Source organism: Geotrypetes seraphini, chromosome 1, assembly GCF_902459505.1.
Source record: "Geotrypetes seraphini chromosome 1, aGeoSer1.1, whole genome shotgun sequence".
Lineage (NCBI taxonomy): Eukaryota > Metazoa > Chordata > Amphibia > Gymnophiona > Dermophiidae > Geotrypetes > Geotrypetes seraphini.
Window position 1 is genome coordinate 348,890,776 of NC_047084.1, and position 15,366 is coordinate 348,906,141.

Here is a 15,366-nt window from a genome sequence, read left to right on the forward strand (position 1 = left end):
CTCTGGACCCTTTCGAGTAGTACCATGTCCTTCTTCATGTACGGTGACCAGTGCTGGACGCAGTACTCCAGGTGAGGGCATACCATGGCCCAGTACAGTGGCATGATAACCTTCTCTGATCTGTTCGTGATCCCCTTCTTTATCATTCCTAACATTCTGTTTGCTCTTTTTGCTGCAGCCGCACATTGTGTGGACGGCTTCATCGACTTGTTGATCAGAACTCCCAAGTCTCTTTCCTGGGAGGTCTCTCCAAGTACCGCCCCGGACATCCTGTATTCGTGCATGAGATTTTTGTTACCGACATGCATCACTTTACATTTATACACGTTGAACCTCATCTGCCATGTCGATGCCCATTCCTCAAGCTTGATTATGTCATGTTGCAGATCTTCGCAATCCCCCTGCGAAGATCTGCAAAGTCACACAAGGCAAGGGCCTTTCTTGTACAAGCCTGCTCTATTTTTGGACTAGTAGGTTATTTTCCTGTGTTTGCCAGACAGCTTTGTAGGGAGCTCATTATGCGGAGTCTTTATCCCAACCCCTCTTACCTCAGGACTGCCCTCCAGGAATTCAGTTTTTTCCTACATGCCAGACTGTAGGAGCTTGTCTTTCTGTTCTCATTTATTTTTCTTTAACTTCAGTATTTTTTGGATAACACCTGTGCTTTATCCCAGGACAAACAGGCAGCATATTCTCACATGTGGGTGATGTCATCCACAGAGCCCCGGCATGGACTTTCCCAAGTGCATAGCCACTTAAGAACTTTAGAAAGTTCACGACCAACTGCACTGCACATGCGCGAGTGCCTTCCCACCTGATGTAGGCGTGTGGCTCCTCAGTGCAGTGTTTTCCGTGGAGCTGTTCAGTCGTGCCATTGAACGTTCGTTAATTTTTTGTGCTTGCCTTCCCATTCACAAGGATTTTATATGTATATTTTATGCGTATATTTTCTGCGTATAGTTAATAAAGTAAGTAGAAAGTTAATTTTTTTTTGTTGCGCATTTGTGCTTTTTCACAGCGGGGCCTTTTCTCTCACCTCAGCCTCTCACGTTTGATTTGGCTGAGGCGACACCGCCGAGGTCTGTGAAATGACTCTCTAAGCTAGGGGTGTCCAACCTGCGGCTTGAGGGCCGCATGCGGCCTTGTGAAGTATTTTGTGCGGCCCCGGTCGAGAGTGATGCAGTGTTTTCCTCTGCTGCCCCTGGGTGTTTACCGTCTTGCTGGCTCCCTCCTCTGTCTTGCTGCAGCGTTTGTGCAGCCCCAGAAACATTTTTTTCGGCCAGTGCGGCCCAGGGAAGCCAAAAGGTTGGACACCCCTGCTCTAAGCTATTTTATTAAGGTATTTTATTTATTTATTAATTTATTTATAGATTTCAAAATACTTATCAAGCATACAAACTTGTACAGAAAGAAATTGAACTTAGATCATATTCAAAAAGAAAAAATCAAATGGCAACAAGCCAACATATATAAGCAATTAACATTAAGGTTCAATTTTACTCAAGTCCACTTTCTGATCCAAGATTTACTATCGGCGAGAATAAAGAAATCTTGAAGCCTCTATTATGATGTCCTGGGATAATGCAGTTGGTGTGAGAAGGGAAAGTGAGCAGTTGGGAGTAGGGAGAAATAGTTTGTCTCTCTCTGGTTAGTAGTTTTGGGGGAGCTACTTGTTAATTTCTCTAAGTAGCTGGTTACCTGTATGCATATAGCTCAGGCAATCAGTGTCCCAGAACCCTGAATATATTGGTAAAGGAGAAATTTCTGTTTATCATATTTACTCTTTTTATTTAATAGTGTCCTTCTGGCCTGCCTCCTGTGCATATAACCAGCCATATGATACTATAGGAGGCCAGTGAAGACTAGAGGTCTGAACGGGGATCGCAGGAATCCCGCAGGGATTCCCCCCCTGGCCCACGGGACTCCCACAGGGATGAAAACAGGCCTACCTAAATTCTGGCGATGCAGGCATGCAGCTGAGAGACAAGTCAGGCATCGTGGCGGAAACAGCCATGCTGAGCAGTGAACTCAGCAAGTACACACCTGAAAGCCTTGCTTGCTGATTGGTCCGGCAGGGCAGGATCAGCAAGCAAGGCTCTCAGCTGTGTACGTGCTGCTTGTTTGCTCTATGGCTGCAGGTTTCCTTTCTCTGGGGCACCAGTGACCAGACCTCCCTCATACAAAGGCCGGGAATGCAGTAGGGGATGCCTCGGTAGGCTGGACTGCATCGCCGCACCACCGGCTCACTGCTCTGCCACTAGGAACCCAGATTCGGTCCTGTTCTGGGTGGAGGACACTTGGGGGGAGGGGAGGGGGGCTTGTTTGCGCCATCGTGCTGGCTCACCACTCTGCTGGCAAAAGCACAGTCTATAGCAGGGACCTGGCTGCACCACAATACTGGCTTCTAGAAAGCACAATGGACTGGGGGGGGGGGGTCGGGTCTAGCAGTGTGTGGCACCATTTGGACCCATGTAGACTTGCACGGCCATTCTAATGCTGACCTGAGGTCCCTTTCTCTCCAGCATCTTCCCTCTCCTCCATTTCCATCCAGCATCTTCCCCTCCCCCTCTTTCCATCCAGCATCTGCCTCTGTCTCCTGCTTCTGCCTAGCATCTGATCTGTCTCCTCTCTTCCTCCTTTCTGCCCCCTCTGTCATCCCATCCATCATCCACCCTTCTTTCTCCCCCTTCTATCCAGCATCTGCCCATCTTTCCCCCCTTTCAGCCCAGCATCTGCTTCATTTCTCTTTTTCCCTCTTTTATTCAGTGTCTGCCCCATCTTTCTCTTTCATCCCTTCCATCCGTATCCTCCCCCTCTCCTCCTTTCCATTCAATGTCTTCCTCTCCTCTCCTTTACATCCATCATCTGTCTTTTTCTCTCTCCCCAGGCATTCCAGCTTGTCTTATCTTTCCCCTTTCATCCAGTGTGTCTGATCCTTCTCCCTTTCTTTCTAGTCTGCCTCCTCTCACCTCCTACATCCAGTATCTCCCACCTAACACCTCAGCTGACGCCATGCAAAGCCTTCCATCCGATGTCAACTCTGACTTCGGGGGAAGACTTCTGGGTCTGCTACATATGGCTTGCTGCCAACCCCTGCTGTTATCTGGACTCGAATGAAGTGGTGGGAGGGAGTGCATTTTTGGACACAGAATTCATGAACTGGGGAGAGAGGAAGGGAGGGAAAGAGATGCTGAGATGGGGGAGAATTGGGTGTGGGTGTGTCAGTGAGCGGGAAAGAGAGATGGTTGTGTACACATGGCGAATGGAAGAAAGAGGAGAATTTTTGGTCGTAGGGAGGGAAGTACAGAATATGATAGGGAAGAAAAAGATGAGTGAGAAATGTGGTGGCAAGGGAACAATGGGGCAGATTGAAAGGGATGCAAGAGGGAGGAATGTTGGACAGTGGTGAAGGGAATGGAGGGAGAGATGTGGCATGGTGCTGGAGAGGGGTGATAGAAGGAGAAATGTTGGGCATGGGGCTGGTGGGCAGGCACGAAAGATGAGAAAGGGATAAATGCTGGACCATGGTAGGAGGAACCAATGGACAGCAACAGAAGAATTTACAGAAGATGGGAAAGTGGAGAAAAGAAACCGGGACCAACTTGATGGAAAAATAAGTTTCCAGATAACAAAGATAAGAAACAGAATTTATTGACTAAAATATGTTAGCTTTGGGAAATGTATATAGCAGATGTCTTTGTATTGTGTTAAAAAGAAAAGGAAATGCATTTCTGGTTTTATTTCTACAGTGTTGAAGTACTTGCTGACACTTGCTGTGACTGGTGGGGATACCCAAGCACCGCCAGCAGAGGACCTCCTCTAGAGACGGCCAGAACTCCCCTCCACCAAGCACAGCAGTCGCTGGCAATATCCATGAGCCACTGAAGTGCCAGCATCTGTGACTCAGGGACGCTACTGCTGCCTGCCAAGCTTGGCAAAAGGGACCCCTGGCCAACTGCAAAGGAAGTCCTCAGCTGACAGCTTGGGGGTTCTCATCAGCTGAGTATTTATATTTTATATTTACATTAGAGGTTCTGGTAGAAACCCATTTACAAAGTTTGTATTCTTTCCAATTAATATTTCCAAATTAATAAAGTCTCTTTGCTTATTTGTAAATGGGTCTCTACCAGAGCCTTTAATTCAGTAGCATAATTAAATAAAATAACTATTTCTGAAGTTTATAGGGACGGGCGGGGACGGGTGGGATTCCTCACGGGGACGGGTAGGTTTTTGGCGGGGACGGGTGGGATTTCTGTCCCCGTGCAACTCTCTAGTGAAGACCAGTGTCTTCTTTTGTACAGGTCCCACAGAATAGAATAAACTCCCAGTTTACATCAAGCAGCATACTTATGAATGTTTAAAAGATTGTTGAAGTGTCATTTCTTTTGTATGATGAAATATGGTCATTAATGTTTTTATAATGGATAATTGTAATATTTTTGTATCTGTATATTTGTGTGTAATATTATAATTCTCCTTGCTAAAGGCGGGACTGTAAATTATAAACTACAAACTTATTTTGGCTGAAATAGTTGAATTTTATGGAGGACCAAGTTTCCACAGAAATAAGTTATCAACGAATGGTCTTACATCTTGCATGGCTGAAGTTCTTACTGATTTGTTTATCAAGAAAGAGAGAGAGAGAGAAGGTGCAACCTTTAAAAGCTGATATTTTCTTGTTAACCTTCCTTTCTTCTGCCATGCATATTTTAGGATAGTGGATTTCACATATATCCCCACTGTGGATTCCCTATAATTTTCACAATAGCTGATTAAACAGTGATTGCAATATAAGTGCAGTAGGATTCAAATTTAAAATATTCCATAGTGTATGTGCATCTATTCAGCTTAATACTAGGCTTAACCTGCACTGAGTAGAAGGTGCTGGGTAGACTGGATGGGCCAAATTGGTCTTCATCTGCTGTATTTTACTATGTTACTATATTAAGGGTGGGGAAAAAACTGCTTTGGATCTGTCTTGAGGCGAGAGCATGTACCGTCTTAACATAGAAAGAGCTTTGTTCTGATGGTATGGAAAAATATGAAAATGTTTGTTTTGAAACTTGTAAAAGTAAATATGGATTTATAGGTAATCATTTGTAATATGTTTATGGAGCTTGAATAATCTTTTAGTTCAAAGTATGATTGTACTTAAGATTTGATGCACAATTTACTTTATTGTAGAATAACAGAAGCAGCAGGACCAACAGAAACCTCAATTGCACCAAGGCAAAGACCAAAGGCCAGTTCTAGCGCATCAGCAGGTAGTGTACGGGCAGTTCAGAGCACAGCTACGCCAGTTAAAGTTCCTGTCACCTGTGAGCAAATTAACCATGGTCAAATAGGTAAATGGACTTGTCTGTATACTAATTAACCTTGTATACTCTAAAACATGAATTATTGATACTCAAATTTTAAAACCCAGTCTGCCTCTGGAAAATATGCATATAAGATGCCAATCCTTTGGCTCATCATTTTGGTAGTCCACTTTGGTATATAATTTGTGAATACTACTTTACATAAATTTAAATTATTATAGAGTACAACCGTCTTTTCTAAATATAAAAACAGAGAAAAATAAAGACAGATAGAGACCCTATGGCCTATCTCGTCTGCCTAACCATGCCATCTATTATCTCCTCCTTTTCCTCACTAGAAACATTCTGGTATCCAAGTTCTTTTAAATTTGAACATGTTCTGAGCTGTATTAACTGCAGTTACTTTGAAGAGAAGGTAAACTGGAAGAGACTGATTCCTTGAAGAACAACTTATCACCTGGAATGCAACAATTCAACTCTTATTGGACAAAGAAGTACCTCTTATCAATAAAACCATTCTCAATCGAAAAGCTCAAAGCCCCTGGTACTCGCCAGAACTCTCTTTGATTAAAAGACAACTCAGATCTCTTGAAAGAAAATGGCGTAAAAACAAAACAGTCGAAAACCTGAAATTATATAAAGAATAATCACTTTTCTATAAAATCAAAATCAACGATGCAAAAAGATCTTATTACTCCAATAAAATTAAAACAGCTAAAAACCCTTCCATATTATTCTCCATTATAAAATCTTTTAATCCCAACTCGCAAAGGGAAATTAAAAACACGGCCCTTTCAGCCCAAGACTTGGCCGATGCCTTTTGTGACAAAATTAAAAACATACGAAAGAATTTCGATTCTAACCCAATCATCGACCCCCCCGGATATCTCAAATAATTATAAACTCCCTTGTGCTAAATGTTCCAATTTCAATATACCAACACTGATTGATATTAAACAAATCATTCAAAAAATAAATTTAAAAAGCTCTCCCTCCGAGATTATTCCTCCTGTAATTTTAAAGAAATATTTTTCTTGTTTTGGACCCTTTATACTTTCCTTTATAAAAAAAAGTCTTAATACTGGGACTTTACCCAAACCATGGAAAACCGCCACAATATTTCCTATAATAAAGGATCATAAAATTAGCCTAGAGGACCCTGCGAACTACCGTCCTATTGCCAACATCCCTTTTCTAGCGAAAATCACCGAAAGGGTGGTATTTAACCAGCTGTCAGACTTTGTTGAATCTACAAACGTATTGCATCCTAATCAAACCGGTTTTAGGAAAAATCACAACACCGAATATTCATTAATAGGCCTTACCACGAACATCATCTATAACCTAGACCAGGGGTCTGCAACCTGACATAAAGAGCCACTTGGACCCGTTTTCGAAAAGAAAAAAAAACTTGGAGCCGCAAAACCATTATAAAACAAATCTAACACTGCATATATTGTTTCTTATCTTAATGCTATATACAGGATCACTAAATTGAAAATAAAATCATTTTTCCTACCTTTGCTATTTGGTGATTTCATGAGTCTCTGGTTGCACTTTCTTCTTCTGACTGTGCATCCAATCTTTCTTCCTTTCTTTCAGCCTCCTGTATGTTTCCTCTCCTCCAGACCTCATTCTCTCCCCCAACTTTTTCTTTCTGTCTCCCTGTTCCCCCTTCTTTCTGTCTCCGTGCCGTCCCCCAAGCCACTCGGTTTGCTGCCACCGCAATCGGGGAACAGCCCCCAAGCCACCGCCGTCCCAAGCTTTCCCTGCAGAAGTGTTGCGCTGACCAGCATTCCGCTCCCTGACGTCAATTCTGACGTAGGAGAGGAAGTTCCGGGCCAACAAGGCATTTCTCCTCATTCCATCCAGCCTGAGCCCCATCTCTCCTTGATCCAGCATTTCCCTTCTGTGTCTGTCAGAATTACCATTCCACCTATTTTCCAGCATCACCCTTCTTTGTGTCCATCTCACCTATATCCCTATCTCACCACTTTTTCAGAATTTTCATTTGTCTCTGTCCTTATCTTTACGCCATGTTCACCATTTGCCCTTTCAATGTCTTTATCTCCCCCCACACACTTTTTCAGCATTACTTCTATGTCTCTATTTCACCTCCTCTTCATGTCCCCTCTGTATCTCTATCCTTATTCAGTAGGTCCTGCTTACCCTTTCTCTTCTTTGTGTCACTATCTCCATTTTCAGCTTTCCCCCCTTTTCCTTTGTTACTGCACCCTGTAGCTAGAATCTTTCCACCCTCCCTCCACTCCGGCCCAGCCCAGTATGAAATATTTCCTTTTGTTTCCCTCCCCTCTCTCTTTCTCTCTCTCTTCTCCTCCCTCACCCACAAGTCCTGCATCTGGCCCTCTCCCTTCTACCTGCACCTGGCAACACCCCCTGCTCCGCGGCTCTCTTCAGCAACTCGTCAGCAGCAGTGATCAAGACAAGCTGCCGACATCGAGGCCTTCCCGCTACGAGTCCCGCCTTTGTGGAAAAAGGAAGTTGAAACAAGCGGGACTCGCAGAGGGTAGGCACCGACGTCAGAAGCTTGGGTCGATCGCTGCTGCTGAGTTGCCGAAGAGAGCCGCGGAGCAGGGGATGTGGCCGGAAGCAGGTAGAAGGGAGAGGGAGATAGGAAGGCTGTAGATCTCCGGAGCATGACACCGACCCCGACCAGGATGATTTCTTTTTCAGGCGTGCACCTTACAAGTCCAGCGTCGCGGCGGGAAATAGCCATGCTGAGCAGTGAGCTCAGCACTACACAGATGAAAGCCTTGCTTGCTGATTGGTCCGGCGGCACGGCAGGGCGGGGCCGCCGGACCAATCAGCAAGCAAGGCTTTCATCTGTGTATGTGCTGAGCTCACTGCTCAGCATGGCTATTTCCCGCCGCGACGCCGGACTTGTAAGCTGCATGCCTGCGTGACACACTACCGGAGCCGCAGCAAAGGTGGAAAAGAGCCGCATGCGGCTCTGGAGCCGCAGGTTGCCGACCCCCGACCTAGACCATCATAACTCGGTTATTCTCTTTTCCCTTGACCTCTCGGCAGCATTTGACACCATCGATCATTCTCTCCTCTTAGACAGACTACAAACTATAGGCGTCTGCGACTTATCATTACAGTGGTTTACTTCTTTTCTATTCAACCGTTCTTCTACGGTATACTTTAATAATGCAAGCTCTAAATCATTCTCACACAACTATGGAATCCCTCAGGGTTCCATTTTGTCTCTGTTGCTGTTTAATATCTTTCTTTCACCCTTACTTAGTCTTAGTCAATCTATAGGTTTCACCACTTACGCTTATATTGACGATATTCAATTGACCCACCCATTTAACCTCGAAAACCCTAATGAAATATTTCTAATCAATCAAAAATTAGAAAAAATAAAAAATTGGCTTACACAAAATAAACTAGCTCTAAACATAACAAAAACTAAGGCCTTATTCTTCCCAACGAAACAGGGATTAAAATTATCAGCTCCTTTCTTAATAGACAATATAACTATTGGGTTAGTATCATCATTAAAGTTATTAGGAGTTATCATCGATGACAAATTCTCTTATCAAGAGCACATCAGCAATGTAGTCAAATGTTGCTTTTATCGTTTGCGTTTAATTCGCTCTATGTCTAAGTTCCTAGAACCGAAATCTTTAAACATTCTAATACATTCCCTCGTCATATCTAAATTAGATTACTGTAATTCACTTCTGTTAAATCACTCAAAAGGAAAAAAAACGCTTACAAATAATCCAAAATACTGCAATTAAAATTATTCACAATGGTAAAAAATATGATCATGTAACACCTTTTTTAATAGACTCACACTGACTTCCCATTAATCAATGAATAACATACAAAATATTACTTTTAGTATTTTTAAAACATTATCCACTAATGAACCACAATTCATAGACCGGTTACTAGTTCCATATAACTCGACTCGTTCCCTGCGGTCTACAACACAAGGGCTGCTTATGGTTCCTTCCTTGAAAATTATTGGAACCAGACGTCATGACATATTCTCAGTTATGGCCCCTCTTACCTGGAATTCTCTCCCCTTATACATAAGAGAAGTTAAAGATCTTAATATATTTAAAACCAACTTAAAAACTTTTCTTTTCAAAGCTTCTTTTAATCTTTAAAATAATGCTTTTTATCCATTTTATCCCTATCCTAATGTTTTTTCCCTTACTTGGCTTTTGCTCTCTTTTCACTAGAAAACAGTAATTTTGTAACTTTTTGCCCACCTTTACCCTTTCCTTATGTATTCAAGTTCGTCTGTATTGTCTGTCTGTTTTTCTATCCCCCTTTTAAGATTGTACACCACTTATTTTTAATGTTACTCGCTTAGTATGTAATAAGGGATTTATCAAATTTAATTAAACTTGAAACTTAATTACAGTTTCTGGTGGAACTCTTTATGTCACATTTATAAAATGGAAAGGATAATAGCTACACGGCAGGGGAATTTTAGAAAATTTCAGGAGATTTGGGAGACATTAGCAAAATATTGTAATGATTGAATATTATTTTTCCCCTTAATTTGCACATCCAGGATGGGGTAGGGGGGGAAGGGTTTTTTGATTTGATTATTAGATAAAGTATTTAAGAATGGGGTTTGTGATAGGTTTCTTGAAATTAAAGAATGTATTTGATTAGTGGGGAGGCGGATAATTTCTGATATGGAATTTAACAAAATATTAAGTGTTGTAATTGAGTTTTAAATGCTATACATACTGTCACACTTATTGTAAGTTTTTAAAAAAATGAATAAAGAAATTGAAAAAAAAGAAGAGAAGGTAAATCACCAACCACACAAATGAATGACAACATCACTTGATGCTGATGAGAATTTCTTAGGAAACCCTACAAAAATGTCTTATAAATCCTTTTTAGCACAGATAGTACTTCCTATTTCCTTTGTCTCAGCATGCTTCAAATTTTTTTTCTGCATGGTGGTATGAATGTGTGGGTGGTTTCTCAAATCTGACCACTTTTCTTCCACCAAATGAGACTGTTGGGCATTTTATGGATTTTAATTGCTTTCTTGAACAGTCCCGGCAGGCTCACAATCTATGTAATGTACCTGGGGCAATGGGGGGGGGGGGGATTAAGTGACTTACCCAGGGTCACAGGGAGCAGTATAAGGCTCAGAAGAATGGAGGCCTAGCCTGGATCTCAGACATGTCAATGCTGCCCTGAGAGTTCCTTGGTTCTGGATGGATACCGTTTGGTCCATCATTGTAGTGGTGGAGCCAGGAGAGTTTCTGGCTTTCCTAGATTTGACGGACGCTTACCTTCACATCTACATCTTCCTTGAACTCAGAAAGTTCCTCAGAATCCATGTGGTGGAGAATCGCTAACAATTCTCAGCACTTCCCTTTGGGCTGGCAACAGTGCCCCAAATTTTCACCAAGGTTATGGTGTTGGTGGCCACTCATCTCCGCACAGAGTTTGGCAGGTGCCACCTGCACTTGGACAATTGGCTTATCAGAACACCATCCTAAGTAGGAGGAGAAAAGGCAATAGTGGCAGTTATGGAGATGTTGCAGAGTCTGGGATGGATTGTGAACTTTCAAAAGAATCGCCTGGTTCTGACACGGTCCTTGGAATATTTGTATAGAAGATCTGTCTCACAGGACACAAAGTTAAGTTTTCTCACTTCTTTCAACATTTGTATTATCGAATACATGAAGACTACATTTGAACTTACATGATTTTTGAAATACTCGTACTGTTTTTGGACTTGTGGCAGCATTCCTGTTTAAAAGGCTTGAGAAGTGGTCAGATTACCACAACTTTGATTTGAGCACATTTTGTCTACAGCACGGAGTGCAATATGATGTAAAAGGTGATATGGCTTTTGTTAATTTTAGAAAGTCACCCAAAAATATGATGTAAAAGGTGATATGGCTTTTGTTAATTTTAGAAAGTCACCCAAAAATGCCACAGGGCAAATCTCTCCCTTTTTGGCGGAGACCCTAATACTGAATTCATTCTTTCACGTATCGTATGATTTCAGATACTAATTATTTATAATTCACTGTGGACCACTTCCTGATGTATATATGTTTTGTTGTATAAGGGAGGAAATAGAATATCTAACACTGTGAAAGGTTTTTGTAGTGTGAGCAGTCATTGATTAATAGATCATGTTAAGATGAAGAGTGAACTATCTGATAGATGGTCCACTTCTATGGAATTTCCCTGGGTTCTCCTTGAGCTAAATCACTGGTGGCTAAGTTAGATTCTGTGGATTTAAAATCACTCATATATGCTGAAATCATCACTGTTTGCTTCCTTTATTGGGGGATTGGGATCATACTATGAAACAGATATCAAACTATGTAGACATTATTGATCAATGGATAACATCTTTGAAACTGAAAATGAATGAGGAAAAACATACATTTTTGCTGTTGGCTTCTCCAGATCATCCCTGGATTGATTGTAATTTTCATGTGACCAATAATTTAAATCATTTTGAATCTTAAAGATTCTAGGGTATTGGTTGATGGCCAGCTTTCTGTGGAGTTACAGATAAATAGTGTGGTTAGAAGTGTTTTCCTAATTCTGAAAAAATAAATCAGAAAACTTTTTGATATCTAAAAATTTGTTCTGGTTGTTCAAGCTTTAATATTGTCCAAACTAGATTATTGTAACTGTTTAAGCAGCCTGTTGTAAAACTAGTTTGAAGAGGCCACAGGTAGCTCAGAATACTGCAATTAGACTCATTTATTTTATTTTTAAAAAATGATCTTGTGAAACCTTATCTGATTTCTCTACATTAGCTACCAGTGGAAGCCAGGATCAAGTTTGATAGATAGATATATATATATATATATATATATATATCTACATAGTTTGATATCTGTTTGAGTATGATCCCAATCCCCCAATAAAGGAAGCAAAACAGTGACGATTTCAGCATATATGAGTGATTTTAAATCCACAGAATTTAACTTAGCCACCAGTGATTTAGCTCAAGGAGAACCCAGGGAAACTCCATAGCTTAGGATGAAGTTAAGAGGTAATAGGCTCCAGAGTAATCTAAAGAAATACGTTTTTTACAGAAACGGTGGTAGATGCATGGAACAGTCTCCCAGAAGAGGTAGTGGAGACTGAATTCAAAAGGGCCTGAGATAGGCACATGGGATATCTCGGAGAGAGAAAGAGATAAGTTACTGCAGATGGGCAGACTAGATGGGACATTTGGCCTTTATTTGCCATCATGTTTCTGTATATATTAGCATTAAATCTGGGTGTCATTGTAGACAATACGTTGAAATCTTTTGCTCAATGTGTGCCGGCGGCAGCCAAAAAAGCAAATAGGAAGCTAGGAATTATTAAAAAAGGGATGGTTAACAAGACTAAGAATGTTATAATGCCCCTGTATCGCTCCATGGTGTGACCTCACCTGGAGTATTGCGTTCCGTTTTGGTCTCCTTGTCTCAAGAAAGATATAGTGACGCTAGAAAAGGTTCAAAGAGCGGCCAAGATGGTAAAGGGGATGGAACTCCTCTCCTATGAGGAAAGACTAAAACGGTTAGGGCTCTTCAGCTTGGAAAAGAGACGGCTGAGGTGAGATATGATTGAAATCCTGAGTGGAGTAGAATGGGTACAAGTGGGTTGCTTTTTCACTTTTTCAAAAATTACAAAGACGATGAAGACACTCGATGAAGTTACAGGGAAATACTTTTAAAACCAATTGGAGGAATTTTTTTTCCTTCGGAGAATAGTTAAGCTATGGAACGCATTGTCAGAGGATGTGGTAAGAGCAGATAGCGTAGCTGGTTTTAAGTATGGTTTGGACAAGTTCCTGGAGGAAAAGTCCATAGCCTTATTGAAAAAGCCACTGCTTGCCTTGTATCGGTAGCATGGAATATTGCTACACCTTGGGTTTTGGCCAGATACTAGTGACCTGGATTGGCCACCATAAGAACAGGCTACTGGGCTTGATGAACCATTGGTCTGACCCAGTAAGGCTATTCTTATGGTCTTAGCTCTGCATTATTTGATTGATCTGCTTCAACCATCTTTGAGGCAGAGTTTCAAATTATGATCTGAGAAAATTATTTGAAACTAAATTTTCTGTCTGTTAACTAAAATACTCATCATCCTTTTCCTACCAAGCAGTAGTAGTTTGGAATTATTTTCCCCTCTCTGTGAGATGAATATCTGATTCTTACTTTTAGAAACTAAAGATTTTTTTGTTATGAATGTTTGTATTTGAGATGCTGTTGTGTTTTAATTCCTGGATATTACCAGAATCATATTTGTTACCCAAATTGAACTGCTGAAGTATTATGCAGGATACAAGAATTAAATTGTATCATATTGTGTTGTATGTCCATTGAAGTTGTTGAAGAGTAGAGGAGTGTCTTATCTGACGTCTACCACAGTTTTTTTTTAGGGCCTGATTTACTCAAGGCTATTTTCTCATTCTGTTCCCAAGATAAAAATTCCTGTAGTTCAGTGGCAGAAATACACAGCCAGTAGCCCTACTCCATACTTTCTCCCCCCCCCCCACCCCATGCATTGTCATCGTTCAGCCACCCTTTCTCTCTCCCCCCTCCTCCTCCTTTCATAGATATAAAATTTTATCACTGGGCCTCATGCCACAAAAAGGAAAGTGCATTACACATATTGGATTGCAAGAGAAGCCCTTGACTGCATATTTGGACTAAAGCCCTTAGAAAACCCACCCATCTCTTTGTTTCTTTTGTCACTAGTAGGATGGGGTATTGCTGTAGACATGCTGGCAGACTGTTTCTCCTTTGCTCATGCTCAGGTAGACTTGATTGCTCATGGTCTTGACACAGCTCATAATGTCAGTGCTATGGTATCTAAAGCCCTTGAGATCAGCCACAATAAAGGAGGTAGGGGGTTCCAAGCAATGCTATCCTGCTTGTCCTCAAAGAAAACCAAATTACTTATTAGAAGGTGTTCTCTATAGACAGGATACAAGACTTCACATTTTTGCCACCTTATCAAGAAATTATATTATTCTATAAGCTATATAACTACACTGAGGTGGTCCTACATGACAGGGGCAGGTGGAAAATGAGATGTATGCATGGTGAGACAGCTAAAAAGCCTCTTATTATTAAGTTGGATTAGCTTTCCTTGTGCAGACTGCATCAGTGATATCACCTGTGCTGTGATGTCTTGTATCCTGCTGTCCATGGAAAATCTTCTATTTTTAAGCAACCTAGTTTTCCAGTCTCTTGGACTTAAGATTTAGTCAGTGAAAGTATAAAAACATAGAATTGACCCCGAGAGAAGATTTGTCATTTTCAAAAGTTTTTTTGTAGGTTTCAGGAACACACAGAAGTGAATGAGTTTTTGTTGGGACTGTATATTACAGGAACACAGAATCAAGGGAATGGGCAAGACATATTAGCCCAGGGAATCAATCGGCAACCTGTACAGCAACATAGAGTACTACAACAATTACAGCAAGGGGACTGGAGACTTGAGCAACTTCAACAGTTGCAGCAGCAGCAGGTTCTTCAGGATGCTTATTTACAGCAGGTACATTACCTTTCTGGTCAAAAAAGTTAAACAAAATGCATATTTAAGACCTTATTGAAAGTGTGAATACTCTCAAAAACTGGATACAGTAACAGGCTCTGCACTCAGTGATGCTCCAGAGAAGGAGAGAAAATGGAGAAATTATTTTTCAAATAGCCTTACAAGCACTAAATAAGTTCATTGGATCTTCAATGTTTGAATATATATTATATATTTTGCGAATGTCCTCTGAAATAGACCTGCTGGAAGTGCTTCAAGGTTGGTTTTAGAATTAGTCTCCTAAACTAGACTTCTAGTGTAACAGACACTCCATTCCCAAATGTGTGGGTGGTCAATCCCTTCTTGCAAGAATTCTTGTAGGGAGCTTCATTAGCATTCTTTCGCTCCACCTCCCATCCTTCTGGGCTGTCCTCCAATTCCTCAGTTGTCTTTTTGTGAGTGAGATGGTAGGAGCTGGTCTTTTTGCTTCATGTTTATTTTTCAGTTATTTGGGGGTTTTTTGGGATCGCTT

The 15,366-nt window shown here is 41.3% G+C and overlaps 1 protein-coding gene across 5 annotated transcripts in view; it reads left to right on the forward strand.

Annotated features, from left to right (window-relative positions):
* The window catches only part of BMP2K (BMP2 inducible kinase), a 284,761-nt gene that overhangs the window by 165,010 nt on the left and 104,385 nt on the right, over positions 1 to 15,366 (forward strand). For 4 of the 5 annotated variants that reach the window (XM_033963569.1, XM_033963540.1, XM_033963559.1 and 1 more), the window contains exons 10-11: positions 5,185 to 5,345; positions 14,689 to 14,855. In XM_033963569.1, coding sequence (XP_033819460.1) covers positions 5,185 to 5,345; positions 14,689 to 14,855 — 328 coding nt within the window. The remainder of the gene's footprint in view (positions 1 to 5,184; positions 5,346 to 14,688; positions 14,856 to 15,366) is intronic. The other variant, XM_033963550.1, reaches the window with a different exon arrangement.